At 34.0% G+C, this 16,118-nt stretch overlaps 3 protein-coding genes and 1 non-coding gene across 5 annotated transcripts; 1 reads left to right on the top strand and 3 right to left on the bottom strand.

Annotated features, from left to right (window-relative positions):
* Window positions 1-423: 423 nt before the first annotated feature.
* Window positions 424-505, bottom strand: TRNAS-AGA (transfer RNA serine (anticodon AGA)). The gene has a single exon. It is a non-coding gene; the product is annotated as a tRNA-Ser (tRNA).
* Window positions 506-2,688: 2,183 nt separating this feature from the next.
* Window positions 2,689-4,624, bottom strand: LOC130961307 (uncharacterized). Its single transcript, XM_057887095.1, has 5 exons — window positions 4,447-4,624; window positions 4,218-4,338; window positions 4,038-4,141; window positions 3,053-3,184; window positions 2,689-2,955 (listed from the first exon to the last, which is right to left on the bottom strand). Exons 1-5 carry the CDS (start codon window positions 4,447-4,449, stop codon window positions 2,929-2,931), a joined length of 387 nt encoding a protein of 128 aa, XP_057743078.1. The 5' UTR covers window positions 4,450-4,624; the 3' UTR covers window positions 2,689-2,928.
* A 2,552-nt stretch (window positions 4,625-7,176) lies between these two features.
* On the bottom strand, window positions 7,177-9,732 carry LOC130973245 (chaperone protein dnaJ 49-like). 2 transcript variants are annotated; one of them, XM_057897696.1, is made up of 3 exons: window positions 9,508-9,732; window positions 8,228-9,388; window positions 7,177-7,445 (listed from the first exon to the last, which is right to left on the bottom strand). In XM_057897696.1, exon 2 carries the CDS (start codon window positions 9,356-9,358, stop codon window positions 8,246-8,248), a length of 1,113 nt encoding a protein of 370 aa, XP_057753679.1. In that variant the 5' UTR covers window positions 9,359-9,388; window positions 9,508-9,732; the 3' UTR covers window positions 7,177-7,445; window positions 8,228-8,245. The 2 variants fall into 2 exon arrangements, with proteins under 2 accessions (XP_057753679.1, XP_057753673.1); XM_057897690.1 differs by lacking the exon at window positions 7,177-7,445 and having other exon boundaries at window positions 7,999-9,388.
* A 1,376-nt stretch (window positions 9,733-11,108) lies between these two features.
* On the top strand, window positions 11,109-14,106 carry LOC130934669 (protein FAR1-RELATED SEQUENCE 5-like). Its single transcript, XM_057864218.1, has 5 exons — window positions 11,109-11,621; window positions 11,727-13,007; window positions 13,074-13,448; window positions 13,553-13,633; window positions 13,915-14,106. The coding sequence occupies exons 1-5, from the start codon at window positions 11,109-11,111 to the stop codon at window positions 14,104-14,106; spliced, it is 2,442 nt and encodes an 813-aa protein (XP_057720201.1).
* Window positions 14,107-16,118: the final 2,012 nt, after the last annotated feature.

Here is a 16,118-nt window from a genome sequence, read left to right on the forward strand (position 1 = left end):
TTATACCCTCACCACCTTATTCCTTTAAAGGTATATACACATATTTAACAATGCAAGTATATGATGGAAATAAAGATGTTCAAAATTGGTCCATTGGTTACAAATATATAGTTACGCTGCGTGCTGTACATATAATTTATAAAGTCATGGATTACATATCTTTGCTTAAAAAATGGATCGAAAAGGTGCAAAATCTAAGCTTGTATGGATCAGGGTGAAGGAACCCTTAAGTTCTTTGTTCATATTATTTATGTGTGGAAATTAAGGCTTGAAAAAGAGAAGGTGATGGAGTACAACCAATACCACACATGCATGAGAATGGGATCCATTTTGACTCTGTGGTCTTATTCCCATCGTTCTGAATATTGCATTGACAGGTGTTTGGTATTGGATTTGCTTCAAAGTCTGCCAAATAGAAAAAAACGTGAGCGGCAGGATTCGAACCTGCGCGGGCAAAGCCCACATGATTTCTAGTCATGCCCGATAACCACTCCGGCACGCCCACTTTTTAATGTGCTTTTCCCTAATAAATATTTTTAAAACGACATTATACTTTTTTTATTTTTGGATTGTGTACTAATGCATTGAGGTTCTATTTTTTTATTTATTATTTTTGGTAAAATTACAAGTATCATATGTTAATAGCATCTTGTTTATCCTACAAACTAATCTGTTTAACTTGAAATATAAACAAACTTAGCTTTAGAAATAAAATTCGCTCCGTTTAAATGAATAAATAGATCGACCCACTATATTTAGTTCATGTTGACTCCCCTAATCGAAATTTCACTTTATTGAAAACTGCTTATACAGCAGGATTACCCTTGTATTTTGTGTCCAAGTATTCTGAAGAAAATAAATATGTCGCATATTCACGTAGAATAGTATGCTTATCCTTGTATTGAGTCCAAGTATTCTCAGTTGGAAATCTTTGAAGAAAGTAAAGATGCTACATAATATAGCATGCTTATTCTTGTATCTTTACTTTTTAGTCCAAGTATTCCAAGTTGAAAATCATTCAAAGAAAAAAAAAAGTTGAAATAATAGTGAAAATACGTTATAACTCGTGAAATAATGTCTTTACCATTATACTTTTAGACTCTCTGGAAAAATCTCCAAGTGATAACAGCAAGTTTATATACGTGGGTTTAATAGTCAAATTTATTTTTAAAAGATTATTTATTTTTTAAATTAATCTTCAAAAAATTAAATTAATCATATTAATTTTTAAAAGATAAAACATAAGTCAAATTAGTTATTTTGTTAGTTAAATAATAACATGTTACATTAAGTATCACGATAACATAGTATGCTAATGTCATTTGTCACAAGATAATTGATTCACATATCAAATTAGTGACACATGACATGCAAAATTTAGTTGATTCCTCCCAAAATTTAGTCCAATCTATAATTAGCTATCCATTGTCATCCTTCTATAGTTGTTTTAGTTCAAAATTCTGATTAACAAATTAACTTTTTTTTTAAAAAAGAAAAGAAAAAAAGTCTGATAATTAAAAAGATATAGAGAAATGGTCTATAAAGCACTGATATTGACATAGGACACGCAGACATGCAAATTTAGAATTTTTATAAAATACGGAGATACGAAATATGTCCGACACACAGCCACGACAAATAAGAAAAGCGTCTATGCTTCATAAGGAATGACAATAATTAAATAATAATAATATTACATTAAGATATTATTAAAATTCAAGCTACAAATTCGATTTTTTAATTATTGAGTTCTATCACATAAATTAAATAATAATAAAACATAAATTTAAAAAATTTAAAAGATTTAAATTTTAAAATAACTATTATATTTATTTAATAAAATTCAAAAAATTACTTTTTTATTATATAATTAATAATAATTTCATAAAATCATTTAAATAAAAAAAATCACTACAAAAAGGATAAAATTTGGAAATGTAAAATTTTGAAATGCAAATGAAAAAAGATAACTTTGTAATAATTTAATTATTTTTATTATTTTATGTAAAGAAAATTTTATTTATTAAGGTCTTAAAAAATATTAAAATTAGTAATATTAAAAAATATCAAAAATGTAATATTATGAAAAAAAAATTATATAAAAATTAATTTAATTAATTTTAAAAATAAAATAACTTACATGTGTATTTTTAAATACTAATTTGACTAGTCACCAAAAAAAAAATACTAATTTGACTCTAAATAACTGATATGTCTAATAATATGTGACATGTCACAAGTTATAACATCATGTCACATGACACATCTTTAACTAATTAAAAAATAAATAAATTTAATTTATGTTTTATCTTTTAAAAATTAATGACTAGTATAAACTTTTATTTTAGAGACTAATTTAAAGAATAAGTAATTCTAAAAACAAATTTAACTATTAACCATATCTATTTAATATAAATACGCAGTTTTGCATAAGTTTAATTAAAGGTTATATAAATTGAGAGTTGATGAAGATAAACTCAATTCTACGGGCTTAATGTATTGAGTAGTTAAATGATAGAAAATGGGTTATCAACTTGTTACAAAAGATGTCTGTAATTTTGGCCATGTTTTTTTCCCTTAGCACTGCATCGTGATAAATTGATTTAAATTTCATGTCTGTAGAAAATATTCTGACTTATGAAAAGAAATTCAGTAACTCTAAAAATTCATCAATGATCACCGCCATACTACCAGAGAACTGCAATGAACAAAATATAATAACAAGTTTAAAACATCACACTCACTCGTTCTAACTTCAACAAAAATACCACTCAAATAATCTTTCAAAGTAGATAGAAAAATTAAAGTAGATTAAAATATAAGCATCATCTATGCCTAATGTGAACAACAACATCTCATCCAGTCAAAGCCTCTGAGGGCTCATTCAGCACTGCTCCAGAAGCCCATCATACCGATATCATGGATATTTTAGATCAACAGCTTCTCAATAGCATCCTGCAATAGAAACAACATACTTAGAATATATGCTTAACTAAAGAAACATATGACCACAAAAACCAAAGGAACAGCAATAGAAATATCATGAAAGTACCTTTAGTTGCTGTATCTGTGATTTCAACTGACTTCCTTCATTTGTTGTCACAGAACATGCAATCACTGGCCGGGTGACACCACAAGCTCGCCCAAGTGCTTGTTTTGATGGGACAAAGACATAGGGAACGTTCTAAAAGAAAATCAAGTACACATATAAATGATCAATGACCTATAATGACGAGACACAAAAAAACAGAGTAAGAGAGTTAAAATAAGCATCATGAATAGTCATGAATCAATATTAAAAGCCTTGTACTATCATTTCCACACACAATTTATATCTTACTTGCTCCAACTATTAAACAACTTGACAACAACCCGCAACCTGAATCAACATCTACACTATGGAGACAAATTCAACCATGACACTTAATCGATTTATTACACATCATGGCACATAATTGCAAAGAAAGAATCTCATAAAAGAAAGGTACTACAAAAGAACATAAGATACATAAACGATAATAATAGATGAAATTAGGGTTTACAAGTTAAGAAAGTTTTTATTGAAAATATAAAAAATCTAAGTTTTCAATTCATATGTTTTGCGTTCATTTAAATGAGAACATTTAAAACTTTTCACTAATGGTAAGCTTATGATGTTCCCTTAGAGCACATGTTAGCTAAAACCTCTAAATGAAGATATAATACATGCCACATAATAAAATCCTGAAATAAAAATGACCAAAAAGTAACTAAAGTATTAAACTAAAGATACATTATATAATTCAATTTTCCAAATGATCAATATGCAGAAGCGTGACATATTGGTCACTAACAATAAAATAACCCAGCTTGTTCCTTAATCGTTACTTTGCATACTAATCGCGATCCAGGAGCAATTTCAATTAATCCCATAGATTTTTATAGCCTCCCACACTGAATCGTGACTAATAATAACTTCCAATGTCCGCATACACACTCTGTCAATGCAATTCCTTCGCTATAAATAAATGTTATGCGAGCAAGAGAGATATATATACCTTATCCTCAGCAAGAAGAGGAAGGTGGAGGAGAATCTCAAGCGGCTCAGTATCAGCCGCCATAACAACAAACTCCGAAATACCCCTGTTCAGGGTCTTAGTGGCTGCAACAAATAAATAAATGATGGTTAACCTTTGCAGTTTGAAGTAACAATAGAGTGACAATAATAATAATAATACCTTCATTAGCACCCTTTTTGAGCTGTTTGTAGTTGGCAGCTTGCTGAACAAGATCGAGTATGGTTATGGTGAGTTGAGCATCTGCCAAAGGGTAAGCTTTCGGGTTCACAGCTTCTCCTGTCTGCAAACTCAAATCAAAACAAAATTAATAAAGGAAGAGAAATTCATCCTTGAATCAAGATTTGAACAGAATTCGATTAGGAAGTGGAATGAAAAAGAGAGCACGTACCATTTTCGATTGAAGGAAGAGAGGGGGAGAAAGGGGGGCTAGGGTTTTTCGAAGACACAAAAAGGGGCTGCAGGGTTTATGAGAGATGTTGAGTCGTTAAATATGTATAATTGTCCTTTTATATACACACCCACTAATGTTTTTTTTTCTTTTTTTGTATTGGGTTATGCCTTTTTTGGGTTACTAGGGTTATGGTCATTCGTTCTACTCAACTGGGCCTATTGCGCAAAAACGTACTGGGCCTTCTACGTTTTAACGTTTTCTCTTTAATTTCCAAAAATAAATTTGTGATCTTTTAGGCCTAATTTCCTCTTATTAAAATTTTTGGCGTTCCACTGATGGATTCTTCTCTTTTCTTATTCAAATCATTAAAAAAAAACCCCAAAAGAGGAATGTAATTATGAAAAAATTCACTTAATATTGGCTAGATATTCTAAATAAACAATTATTTGTGAAAAACTACAATTTTAAAATGAATTATTATTTGTGAATAGAGATAGTATCATCATCATCGTTATTTTTATCATATAATTAGTCCATGGAAAAAGAATTATAGTATAAAAAAAATTGGTCATTTTCTTAGTTTTCAACAGAAAATTTTTTATGCATTTGAGCATATTTTGATAACTCCTCTTAGTAAAAATTGGATTATATACAGTAAAACATATTCCTTAAGAAAGATTGCCGCAAGAACTTATCAAATCATCTTACTCTTATTTGTGCATGCAACAACCCACAGGCTCTTAAATGGAGTTCAGATCTGCGAAAGATTCGTCCTTGACCTGTCGAGTTGAGAGATACCGTGGGCAATAAAAAAAAAGTATTTATATTGCGATCATTTATATTCAGCTAATTTTTTTTAGATATGAAAAAAGATCATGTGTAATTCATGATAACAGTTAATTGATGTATTTTTTATATGAATTTTAATTTTTTTTAATTTTAAATAATAAATTAGACCTTCAAATTTAAAGAATAATAAAATTTGTAGAAAAATCTGGGGATCAAATTTTTAAGTTTACAAATTGAAAGATTCAATTTGTGTTAAAATATTTTTTTTTCTACAGTAAAGTAAATTGTAGTGTATGATTTGCACACTTAATTTTTTTTAATACTAAAATATAAATTTGAGAGTTAGATATTTATATGTTTAAAAAAAATTAAAATAAAGAGAAACAAATGTACTCTCCACATAAAAAAACACATCAAGTCTCCATATTATTTAAAAACACCCTTGCAAACTCCACACCAAAATTAAAAAGCGTTTATGTTCACGTTAGGGTAACTTGAATAACCACGTAACACCTCAACCAAGTAAAGCACATTCATGCGGAAGCAAGGTGCTAGTTTGGATGGCAAATCTTTTGCATGCATAAACAAAAACTGATGTGCCGAAATGGCACCAGTAATAAGTTTATTCGAACTGATTTTAGAGGCTCAGATGATGTGCAATGGATAATGATTACTCAAGCTAATGGGCAGTCAAATTAACAATGAGTTATAATTCAAATAACATAATTTTTTATATTTACTTAAAAAGTTTTGAATTTTTTTATACTTACTTAAAAAGTTGTTGGTTCGAATCTTCCTATATTTGATAAAAAAATTTTTTAAAGATATTATTTTTTAAATTTGTCTCATAGATATTTTATCAATCAAATTAGTTTTACAAAGATCATAAATTAATTATTTTTATTCCTCCATTATTCTATTAACATTTTTTGTCCGTAATTGATAATATAAAATATTAATTGGCAATATATATATATATATATATATATAACACCTAAGCTAATATGTTCAATTACACACTATGCAATTGATAATATAAAATGTTAATTGACAATATATATAACACCTAATCTAATATGTTTAATTATACACTAAACAAATATTTTAAAAATCTATTAATTTAGTCATTAAATTATATTAAAATTAGGATTTATTTAATTGAAAAAATGACTAAATTAATAAATTTTAATAAATATATTTGATAAACGTCTAATTAGACATACTAAATGCTTGTTTGGACGTTATTATTTTAATAAAAAAATATTTTTCAACGAAATTTTTTTTTTATTTTTTAGCATGCTTGACAAATTTTTAGTAATAAAAATAAAAACACTAAAAAAAATTATATCTTTTTTGAAAAGTTGTAATTTACATATTTTTTTAAAAGATCTTCTTCTCTTAAAAAAATATACTTTTTATGTAATATATAAACAAAAAAGTATTTTTATATTGTTATACTCAAACATAATTGATAAATAAAAAGATCTTTTGCATGAAATAGCCAAATATAAAATTATTTTTATTTTTTTATAAGATTTTTTAAAAAAAAATAACTCGAAAAAAAATATTTTCTTAAAAACTCACCCAAACAAGCCCTAAGTATCATATATGCTATCTTAATGCATATTGTTAATGGAGTGACAAAAAGATAAAAATGAATTAATGATTAATTTAAAATCCTTGAAGAACCAAACTGATTGATAAAATATTTTAGTGACAATTTCAAAGAACGACTCATCGAGACTAATTTGATCATTAATTACCATTAACTCCCTGTTTTAAAGTCAACCTTCCTTATTTTTAAGGACGCTTTTCAAATGTTCCCAAAACACAATCACAAGTACGTGTACTTAGTACTTACCCAAACTTGGAACCCCATACAAAACGCACGAGGAAAATACAACTAACGAGTTGTGTGAGAGCACGGCCAAGCACAACGACTCTGAAGAGCTCAATTTTTAAACGTAGGCAAACAATTAAAGATCGTAAGTTAATAGTGCCTTACAACTTCATACATCAACTGACAGAAAATATAACCCCCACCCCACAAAAGGCGCTTACGTGCTAGAATTCGGGGTGAAGATTCCAAATTTCCACAGGAAAAGTTTCCAATGGCGTGTAAAGAGAATGCCATGACCCAGGAAAGATTCCATATTTCCAATGTATCCTCCATAAAAGGGAAATGCTAACACCCTATTCAAGATACTCTGCACAGACAAATGATACAAACTATAAACACAGATCCTATCACTATTAGCGAGGATAATAAGGGGAATCTACCATGTACAATTTGTTAATACGGATGTAAGAATAAGAAACCCTCGGATTCATTATGTATTACTCGTATCAACTGAATGTTATGCATATATTTTGATATCAGCCAACCGATCGCGTTAAATTTATGGACCGTCATCCTTAAAGTTAAATAAGGAAGTATGAAACGCACCCATTTCGAAGTTCAACCCTGCCTTCCCTCCAAAACAAAACAAAAAAGGAAAAAAAAAAACTCGAGAATTTGCTGAACTAAAATCACTAGAGCTAAGCAAGATCTTGAATATTAAATTCTTTTTAATCTACTCACATGCTACTGCTTGTTTTGGTTTAAATATCAGTACACATTATTGATTATTCAAACTTTAAAGTTTACTAGTGATGCCAAAGTTCAACAGAGCTTCATGATTCAAGTAATATCTAACAGTATGCCTGGCGGCAACTTAATGCATATACTGGAGTGAAAAAATCAGTAATGGTGGGTAAATAGGTAACAAAATGCTAAAATATATTTGTTCAGAAGTGACATGTGATGAGAAGAAAGAATGTGTTGTAGGCAATACTTTTTATGACGACCAATTGGTACACAAGCAAGGCACCAAATGGATTATTATGATAAGCTGCATCATAGGAGTCAAAAACTAATAATAAATTCTCTGTATCCATCACAATGGGGGCAAATCTACATCTATATAATAAAGTAAGATAAAAACTTGACCTTGATTGGGGGGTATGATCAATTCACGGAATCAAACTTCCGGAGCATCTCACAGTGTGGCGTTTCCTGGATATACCCCCATTGGCGACGCTGCACCTCGAGACGACAATTCTGCCGAAGAATGCTGAAGTATTCCCTCTCAACCCTTTCTTCAATTGTAGCCCGTTCGGTGCTACCTATAGGATACTCCTCATTGAACTTGGTTGTCTTAACATAGTAGTGAACACCCTTCGGGGTAATGTACCGAAATTCATAAGGATAAGACCTTGAAAGAGAATACACAGGATCCGAAGAAGGCAAGAAATTCAACAGCAGAATCAGCAGAACAGGGAGCAGCTGAATCAAAGCTCGAATGTTGAAGCCACCACCGGAGCCATTATCCGCCGGCCTAGGACCCATCCCAGGCCCAAAACTGAACCCACCAAATTGGGTTGTAGGAGCCATCCCACCAAAGAAGAAGTTCCTGAAAATCTCCTCAGCATCAAAATCAGCCTCATAGTACCCATGGCGATAGGCCCTGGGGCCCGGCCTGGCAGCGGCCCGCTGCTCGAAGAGGGACTCATCTTCTCCGGCAAGATCATACTTTCTTCTATTCTCATCATTGCTGAGACACTGAAACGCCTTTGAAACGGACTTGAAGGCTTCTTCAGAGCCCGGAGCTTTGTTCTTATCAGGATGAACCTTCAGGGAGAGTTTTCTGTAGGCTTTTCGCACGTCATCCACAGTGCAACTCTTCTCCAACCCTAGAATCTCATAATAGTTCTTCTTCCTCCGAATCTCTCTAACCACGGTGACTTGCTCCTCCGTGTATGATACCGATGAAGAAGACGAAGAGGGTTCAGCTGCCGAAACCCTTCGTCGGATTGAGGGTTGATCGTTTGAGAACGATTTTGGCGACGACGCGCTGGAACGCACCTCGGGGGTTGGCGCTGGCGTTTCGAATCGTGAATTAGGGTTTGACTCGGCCGCCGCAGTGCCTTCTGTGGCCGACAAAAGGTCGTCGACGGGAAGCGTTGGGTCGAGGCGGCGAGCCTTGGTAAGGAACTTCAAGGCGCGGTTTCGATCCCCAGATTCTAAAGCCTGTTTCCCAATTTTCAAGCATTTGAGCGCGTCGTCCTTGTTCCCATCCATTCTCGATTTCTAGTTAACAGATCTGACCAGCTATATAGAAAACGAAGATGATCGAAATTGCGGAATTAGGGATAGGATTGGAAATTAATCAATAAAAAAGAAGAGCTTGGGATTGGGATTGGGATTCAGGGAATTGAAATTGAACTTACAGATGGGGATTGAATCAGAGAGACGATGATCGTCGAAGAATTGCTTCAATTCATGGGATTAGGGTTCGTGATTGGGGAATTGTTGGATAAAATTTGGACCTCCTCTCTAACCCTCAGTTGTTCTCAACCTTCGTTTCCGCCTTATAACGTTAAATCGCACTATGTCTTCCACTACCACGCGCTGTATGTCGCACGTGCTTATCAGTCTCTGCCTTCTGTTTCATGCCACCGCCACACGTGAGATTTTTTCCTTGTTGACGATTATATTGTCTTTTACATATTACTCCGGGTCAACGATTGTTGAATTGTCAAATGGGTTTGGCCCAATGGATCGTGTTGGGCATACTTGAATGACTCTTTTTGGATCGTAGTAGGCCCAAAGGACGTGCACATAAAACTTCTACAGTCCCTTTTAGTAATTTTGTTAAACATCTCCTTTTTTCTTTTTTTCTGAGAAGTAAAAAAGATGGTGATTTCTTCCAAACCCATGGCAAATTTGTGGGTAAGTTACCCTTGCTTATGTCTCATCATCTCAGCCATTGATCAAGAAAAGTTTTTAAAGGTTCATTAATTGATGTATTGTAAAAGTCAAAGTTCATAATGAATGTATAGCATAAGTATACTACATTGTAATGTATGAGTAGTTGTTATATATTAATACTTTATAATGTATTGGAGAAATTTACAATTAAAATTTTTACACTCTAAATTAATTTTTTAACACAAAATCATTCTTTTGTTCCTCAAACCCTTCTTTTGTTCCTGAAGTTCAACATGCATTTCTGAGAAAAAGAAGACACACAGCCACTAGTCACCCAACCCTCATTTTTTGGCCTTTGTTCTATACTCTCCAACACGTTATTCAATCCCAGGACCTAGGCACAGAACCACTGACCCAACCCTCTTCGTTTTCTATTCTTCACTTCAACCACAAGTTCATTCTGTTATCTATGGTTGCGGGAGCCATCACTGGAACTCTGTGATTGCGGGAGCCATCACTGGAACTTGTTTCCATCGGCTGGGTTCCGGCGTCGACTTAGGTGACGTCGAAGGATATCCTCTATGTGCTTGCATGTTGTGAATTTTGTGTACCTAGAAGGTTTACATCTGATCGCGAACAAGCTGTTGCAGGTGGAAGGGGTTTACCATCCACATTTCTCAGCCGGCTACGAATCACGAGCGGGTGCTTAATTAAGATTGTCTCCCTCAATAAGTTCAGTTCTTTACTCATTGGATTTCAAGCTTTGGTTGTCATCAAGGTATCTCCGTTTCAATTTTTTTTAATAATGGAGGTTAGTTTAATTTTAATTTTAATGGAAGTATCTGTCTTTTAAACATTACTCTGTTTATGGTGTTGGGTTTAGGTTATGGAATTAGGATTTTAATTCACATTTGCCAGTTGTATGCTGTAGCTAGGTTTGGGGCATTGAAATTAAAATGTTATACTGGACTCTTAAACAGTTGGCTTAGGTTAAGAGCCTTGGTTCCGATGAGTGTAGTTTTTTTTTAAGGAGTTTAAGTTAGCTTTATGCAGTTGCTGCCATTGATTCTGTTTATTCATATTTTGGTTCACAAACTTGGATTTTGGCAGCGGTTAAATTATGTCCATAAACGAGGATGATGTGAAGAAAGATTCTGATAATAATTTGGGTGATGATTTCGATTATCAACCGAATGCAGAAGATGATGCTGAAGACGACGATGTGGATTCGCTGGATTCTACTAGCAAGAGTGAAGAAGTTTGTGGTGTAAAAAGAATAGCAGATTTAATGGTGGAGGATATTTGGAACCTGGAGTTTAGGACAGAGGATGAGGCTTGCCAATTTTATAATGCTTATTCTTGTTGGCATGGATTTGTAATGAGGAAGGACGACGTGGTTAGGGATAATCAAGGTAGAATCATTAGCAGGCAACTTGTTTGCAACAAAGAGGGGTGGAGGAATGTGAGGTATCTTGATCTGGATGATAGACCAAGGGAGGCAAGGTCACTAACGCGAACCAAGTGTCCAGCTCGGCTTAGGGTAAAGCTTGACTATGGTTGCGGTATATGGAAGGTATCAGGTTTTGTGGAATCTCACAACCACGATCTGACGCCACCCCAATTTGCGCATCTGGTTCCGGCCAATCGTCGTCTCAGTGTCATTGATAAAGTCCAAGTGAAAAATCTTCATAATTTTGGTGTCAAGACCTACCATATTATGGGGTATATTGCGTTCTAGAAGGGTGGATATCGTCATGCTGGCTTCACACGCAAAGATTTGTGCAACCACATTGATCGTTATCGTCAGTCAAAAGTTAAAAACGGGGATGCCAATGCGGCAATAAACTATTTGATTGGCAAGTCAAACAACGATCCGCTGTTCTTTGGAAAGTATACGTTCACTAGTGACGAAAGGCTCGAGCATATTTTTTGGGCAGATGGGCAGTCAATTATCGACTATCACTGCTTTGGAGATATTGTTGCCTTTGATTCAACCTACAAGAAGAATAAATACAACAAGCCTTTGGTCATTTTCTCCGGATGTAATCATCACGGACAGACTGTTATATTCGGCTCCGGCCTACTATCAGACGAAACCACAGAGACGTATAAGTGGTTGTTAGAAACTTTTGTTGAAGTGATGGGTGGGAAAAGTCCTAAAGCAGTAATAACTGACGGAGACCTTGCCATGCGAGATGCAATCAAGAATGTTCTTCTTGATGAGACCCATCGATTATGCGGATGGCATCTGCAGAGAAATGCATGTGAAAATATAAAGAATCCTAATTTCCTGCGAGATTTTAAGTGTCTTATATACGACAACAACGACCAAAGAGAATTTGATCGGAGATGGGCAGCCATTTTGGATAAGCACAACCTTGTTGGGAGTACCTGGATGGAAAAGACGTACGAAACTCGTGCGATGTGGTCCCATTGTTTCCTACGGGATAAATTTTTCGGTTACATAAGGACGACATCACAGTGCGAAGGTATAAATTCTCTCATCAGATTTTGTGTTAATCGCAAGAACACCCTCATTGATTTCGTGCATAACCTGGATAGGGCCTTAAAGGAGTATAGAAACAACGAATTAATAGCTGAATTTAAGTCTCAGTTCTCAGAGCCAGTGATGATTACCTCATTGGAGGTATATGAAAAATCTGCATCATGTTATTTCACGCGAAACATTTTCAAGGAAATTCGTAATGAGATTCAGAGGGCAGGGGCTTTGAATATCAAGGTACTAAGCACAACCTTGGACAAGGTCGAGTTTAGTGTGACTGCTCTCGGAGACCCGGCCAAAGATCGACGGGTGAAAGTCGATAGAGGTAAGAATATGTTCTCGTGCTCGTGCAAGCTGTTTGAATCACGTGGTATTCCATGTAGTCATGTATTCTGTGCCATGAAGTTCGAAAACATACTTGAGTTTCCAGAGTCGTTGATCTACAAAAGGTGGACAAAGAATGCAAAGAACGAGTTTATTAGCACAGAAATGCCTGTGAATGATGATGTCGAAAGGGTCTTAAAGTTTTGAGTTGGTGCCTTGGCATCAAATTGCAACAAGCTGTGTGATATTACTTGTAAGGATATTGCAGATTTTGATGAAGTCCAGTCTGAAATTGTCAATTTAGTTATTCGCCTACAGTCACGCAAACAAGGCAAGTCAACTCCTAATGTTAACGTGGAAGGCATCAACGATCCCTTTGTTGTCAAAAGCAAAGGAGCCCCTTCCAAGAGGTCTTCTTGGAGGAAGAAGAGAGCATGCTCTAATTGCCACAAATACGGTCATTACTACAAGCCCTGTCCAGATCTGATGCAGCATAGTGTGGAAGGTAACCCTCACGATCGATCAGACGGCAATGCATCAGCCAAGGACTCAGGTTTTAGTCCAGAAAGGTTTGCTAATTGTTCGATGTCGATCTCAGTTAAGTCCGAACACCACTCAGGACCTAAGACCAAGGTACGATTTGTTTATTCTAACTAGGCTCCTGCTGTGAATATATTTTTTGGTGTGTGTCCCTTTAAAAACCATTAAACTATGTGAATGTTCCTCTGTTTGCGCAGCCTTTTAAAAAGGGTGGAACAAGGAAGTTTACAGTGACGGGTATGAGGAGCCGGAAGGGTAAAGACAACAGTTTTGATGAGGTAATTTTTTGAATATAAACCTCTAATTTCTGTGTCATGAACTGGGTAAATTAATGAAGATCTCGTTCTTCTTGTTTAAAAAATTTATAAAACAGCGGAGCCTCCATGAAAGCAATGAATCCATTGACATAGCGTCCACGAATGGTTTTTTCAATAAAAATCTCTACTCGTTAACACAAGTGTGATGTGTAAAACTCCTCTTAACCACTTTGCGATGAATGACCATTATGGTTTTATGCATGATTATGGTTTCTGATTGGGGATTATGATGTCATCAGTAGGTGAAGGAGTCACAGCAGGACAAGAGACATTCATTCACGAACTATGAATGCGTTAATGATGTCATTGATGATAAATGTGACACACGACATGTGCATTTCGATGTCCGAGATCCGTTACCATCGTCACTGTCTTGTGGCAACAAACAAGGATCGTACATTGCATTGTTCGCGTCGATGCATAGGACTCTTTGACCATATGAAGGAATTAGTCTTCTGAATTTAGTGCAATGCAAGTATAATTGGTTCTAAAAGCATGATATATCCTGATTTACTGACCGCAATGTATTTGTCATTGCTTGGTATTGAGGAGTTTTAACTTGTAGTTATTTACGTTAACTGTTAATATGTCTATTAGTATGATAATTATGTTCAGTAATATGTATGTGATTTGCTTACATTGCTGTATTCTCGTTGTAGTTAATTGTGGTTGACTTTTGGGTAACGAGTTGCTACCATTGTGATTATGCAATTCAGTTGATCAATTAGAGTTGTGTAAATTGATTTTTTTCCCTACTTAGTCCATTATTATGACAACCATGTTGAATATAATATGCATGTGTTTTGCTTACATTGCTGTATTTTAGTTGCTGTATTTTCCCTTCTTAGTGCATTTGATTTACCAACCAAATTATTAGATTGAATGGGTTGTAGTCTCCAAGGTTGAATTATTCATAGATGGTTGTAAATCTGTTTTGTTACGTTGAGGTTGTGAATCTATTTTGTTATTATGGATTTCTTATATCATTGGAAATTTAATTTAAGGGGAAATGGCACACTGTGTATGAAAGCAGTTTGAAATATATATATGTGTCATGAATCTATTATATATGAAGCAGAAAATCGTAAACACAAACACATTTTTATTCGCGCATATCATAGTTTCGATTATTTGGTTCAATAACCTATTGAAGTTGTTAGAGTCTTACATACTGACAGAATTTAACATTAGTAACAATAAATATTTGAAACACTGTGGACATTTCCTTTAAGTTGAACAATAGCGAATCTTTCTATGTTATCAGCTATTTGACTACAACATGACTTTGATAGGCAGGGTTTTGCTTCCTGGGATTGAGAGCTTGAATATTTCCAAAATGTAGTCATCTAGCATCCGTAACATTGTTGACTATTATGACCTAATACTAAAAATTAATTAACAATGACTGTTAGAAAAGTATATGTGAATTCCGTTCAAGAAAGCAAAGACTGCAACATTTTAATTACTTGAGAATGTGTTAGAATAATTACCAGTGAGACATTCTGTGTTAATAAATATTAAGCTACTAGTAGTATAACAAAATCTGTTTCTATTTTTTAATTTGTAACAAAGGTCAGGGACAACCGTTAACTCCGATATCGTTGGAACTACCAACCGAAAATAAAATAAAAAGAAAAGGGAGCATGAAAGAAGATATGCACTTTAACGCCCGAAAGGTACTCACCATCACGAACATGATAGGGCTGAGGAGATAGGATGATGATATTAAAGTATGCGGTGGCCTACTACGTTTATGATTATGGATCACCCCTCATACATGTAGTTGAGAATGTGTTAGAATAATTTCCAAAATGACATTCTGCGTTAATTAATATTAAGCAACTACTAGTAAAACAAAATCAGTTGCTAGTTCGTGCTTTGTAATGCAGGTCATAGACAACCTTGAAATCTGATATCGTTGAAACTACCAACCGGACATGAAATAAATGGAAAATCGAGCATGAAAGAAGATATCAGTGTTTGGTTAAATGAAGGTTGGCACAGAATTAATGAGTTACTAGGATTAAAGCATGGATATTTTGTGGGTTTTAAGAGTACAAGTTAATCCAAATACAAATCCATGGTGATTCAATCTAGTATCTCAGCGATCGATTTTTTTAGTTTGAGAAATTTTTTGTAACGATCGCGACCGTGTGAATCGGAAAATCATTTCCCACACGGCAGTGATCGTGACGGAAATTCGACAAACTGGAATAATCGACTTCTGAGTCACATTAATGGATCACACACGAATTTTAACTTAGGATTGACCTTAACACATACATACCACAAAAATACTCAGACTTTAGTCCCTGTAACTTGAGAACTCTATACCAAACATTCATTTAACCAAACGCTAACCTCTTCATTCTTACTCTCTTTTGCGTTTATTTCATTTACGCTTGGTAATTCCAACGAATTCAAATTTCATAGTATAAAACATATC

The sequence above is a fragment of the Arachis stenosperma genome, chromosome 1 (genome assembly GCF_014773155.1).
Source record: "Arachis stenosperma cultivar V10309 chromosome 1, arast.V10309.gnm1.PFL2, whole genome shotgun sequence".
NCBI lineage: Eukaryota > Viridiplantae > Streptophyta > Magnoliopsida > Fabales > Fabaceae > Arachis > Arachis stenosperma.

Excerpts from the sequence above, each read along its gene's own strand:
- LOC130961307 (XM_057887095.1), bottom strand. Across the intron at positions 3,185-4,037 it reads CTCTTCTTGCTGAGGATAAG|AACGTTCCCTATGTCTTTGT; the intron begins GTATATATATCT and ends ATTTTCTTTTAG. Across the intron at positions 2,956-3,052 it reads CACAGATACAGCAACTAAAG|GATGCTATTGAGAAGCTGTT; the intron begins GTACTTTCATGA and ends TTTCTATTGCAG.
- LOC130973245 (XM_057897696.1), bottom strand. The coding sequence starts at position 9,358 with ATGGATGGGAACAAGGACGACGCGCTCAAATGCTTGAAAATTGGGAAA.
- LOC130934669 (XM_057864218.1), top strand. The coding sequence starts at position 11,109 with ATGTCCATAAACGAGGATGATGTGAAGAAAGATTCTGATAATAATTTG. Across the intron at positions 11,622-11,726 it reads CACCCCAATTTGCGCATCTG|AAGGGTGGATATCGTCATGC; the intron begins GTTCCGGCCAAT and ends ATTGCGTTCTAG. Across the intron at positions 13,634-13,914 it reads AAGACAACAGTTTTGATGAG|GTGAAGGAGTCACAGCAGGA; the intron begins GTAATTTTTTGA and ends TGTCATCAGTAG.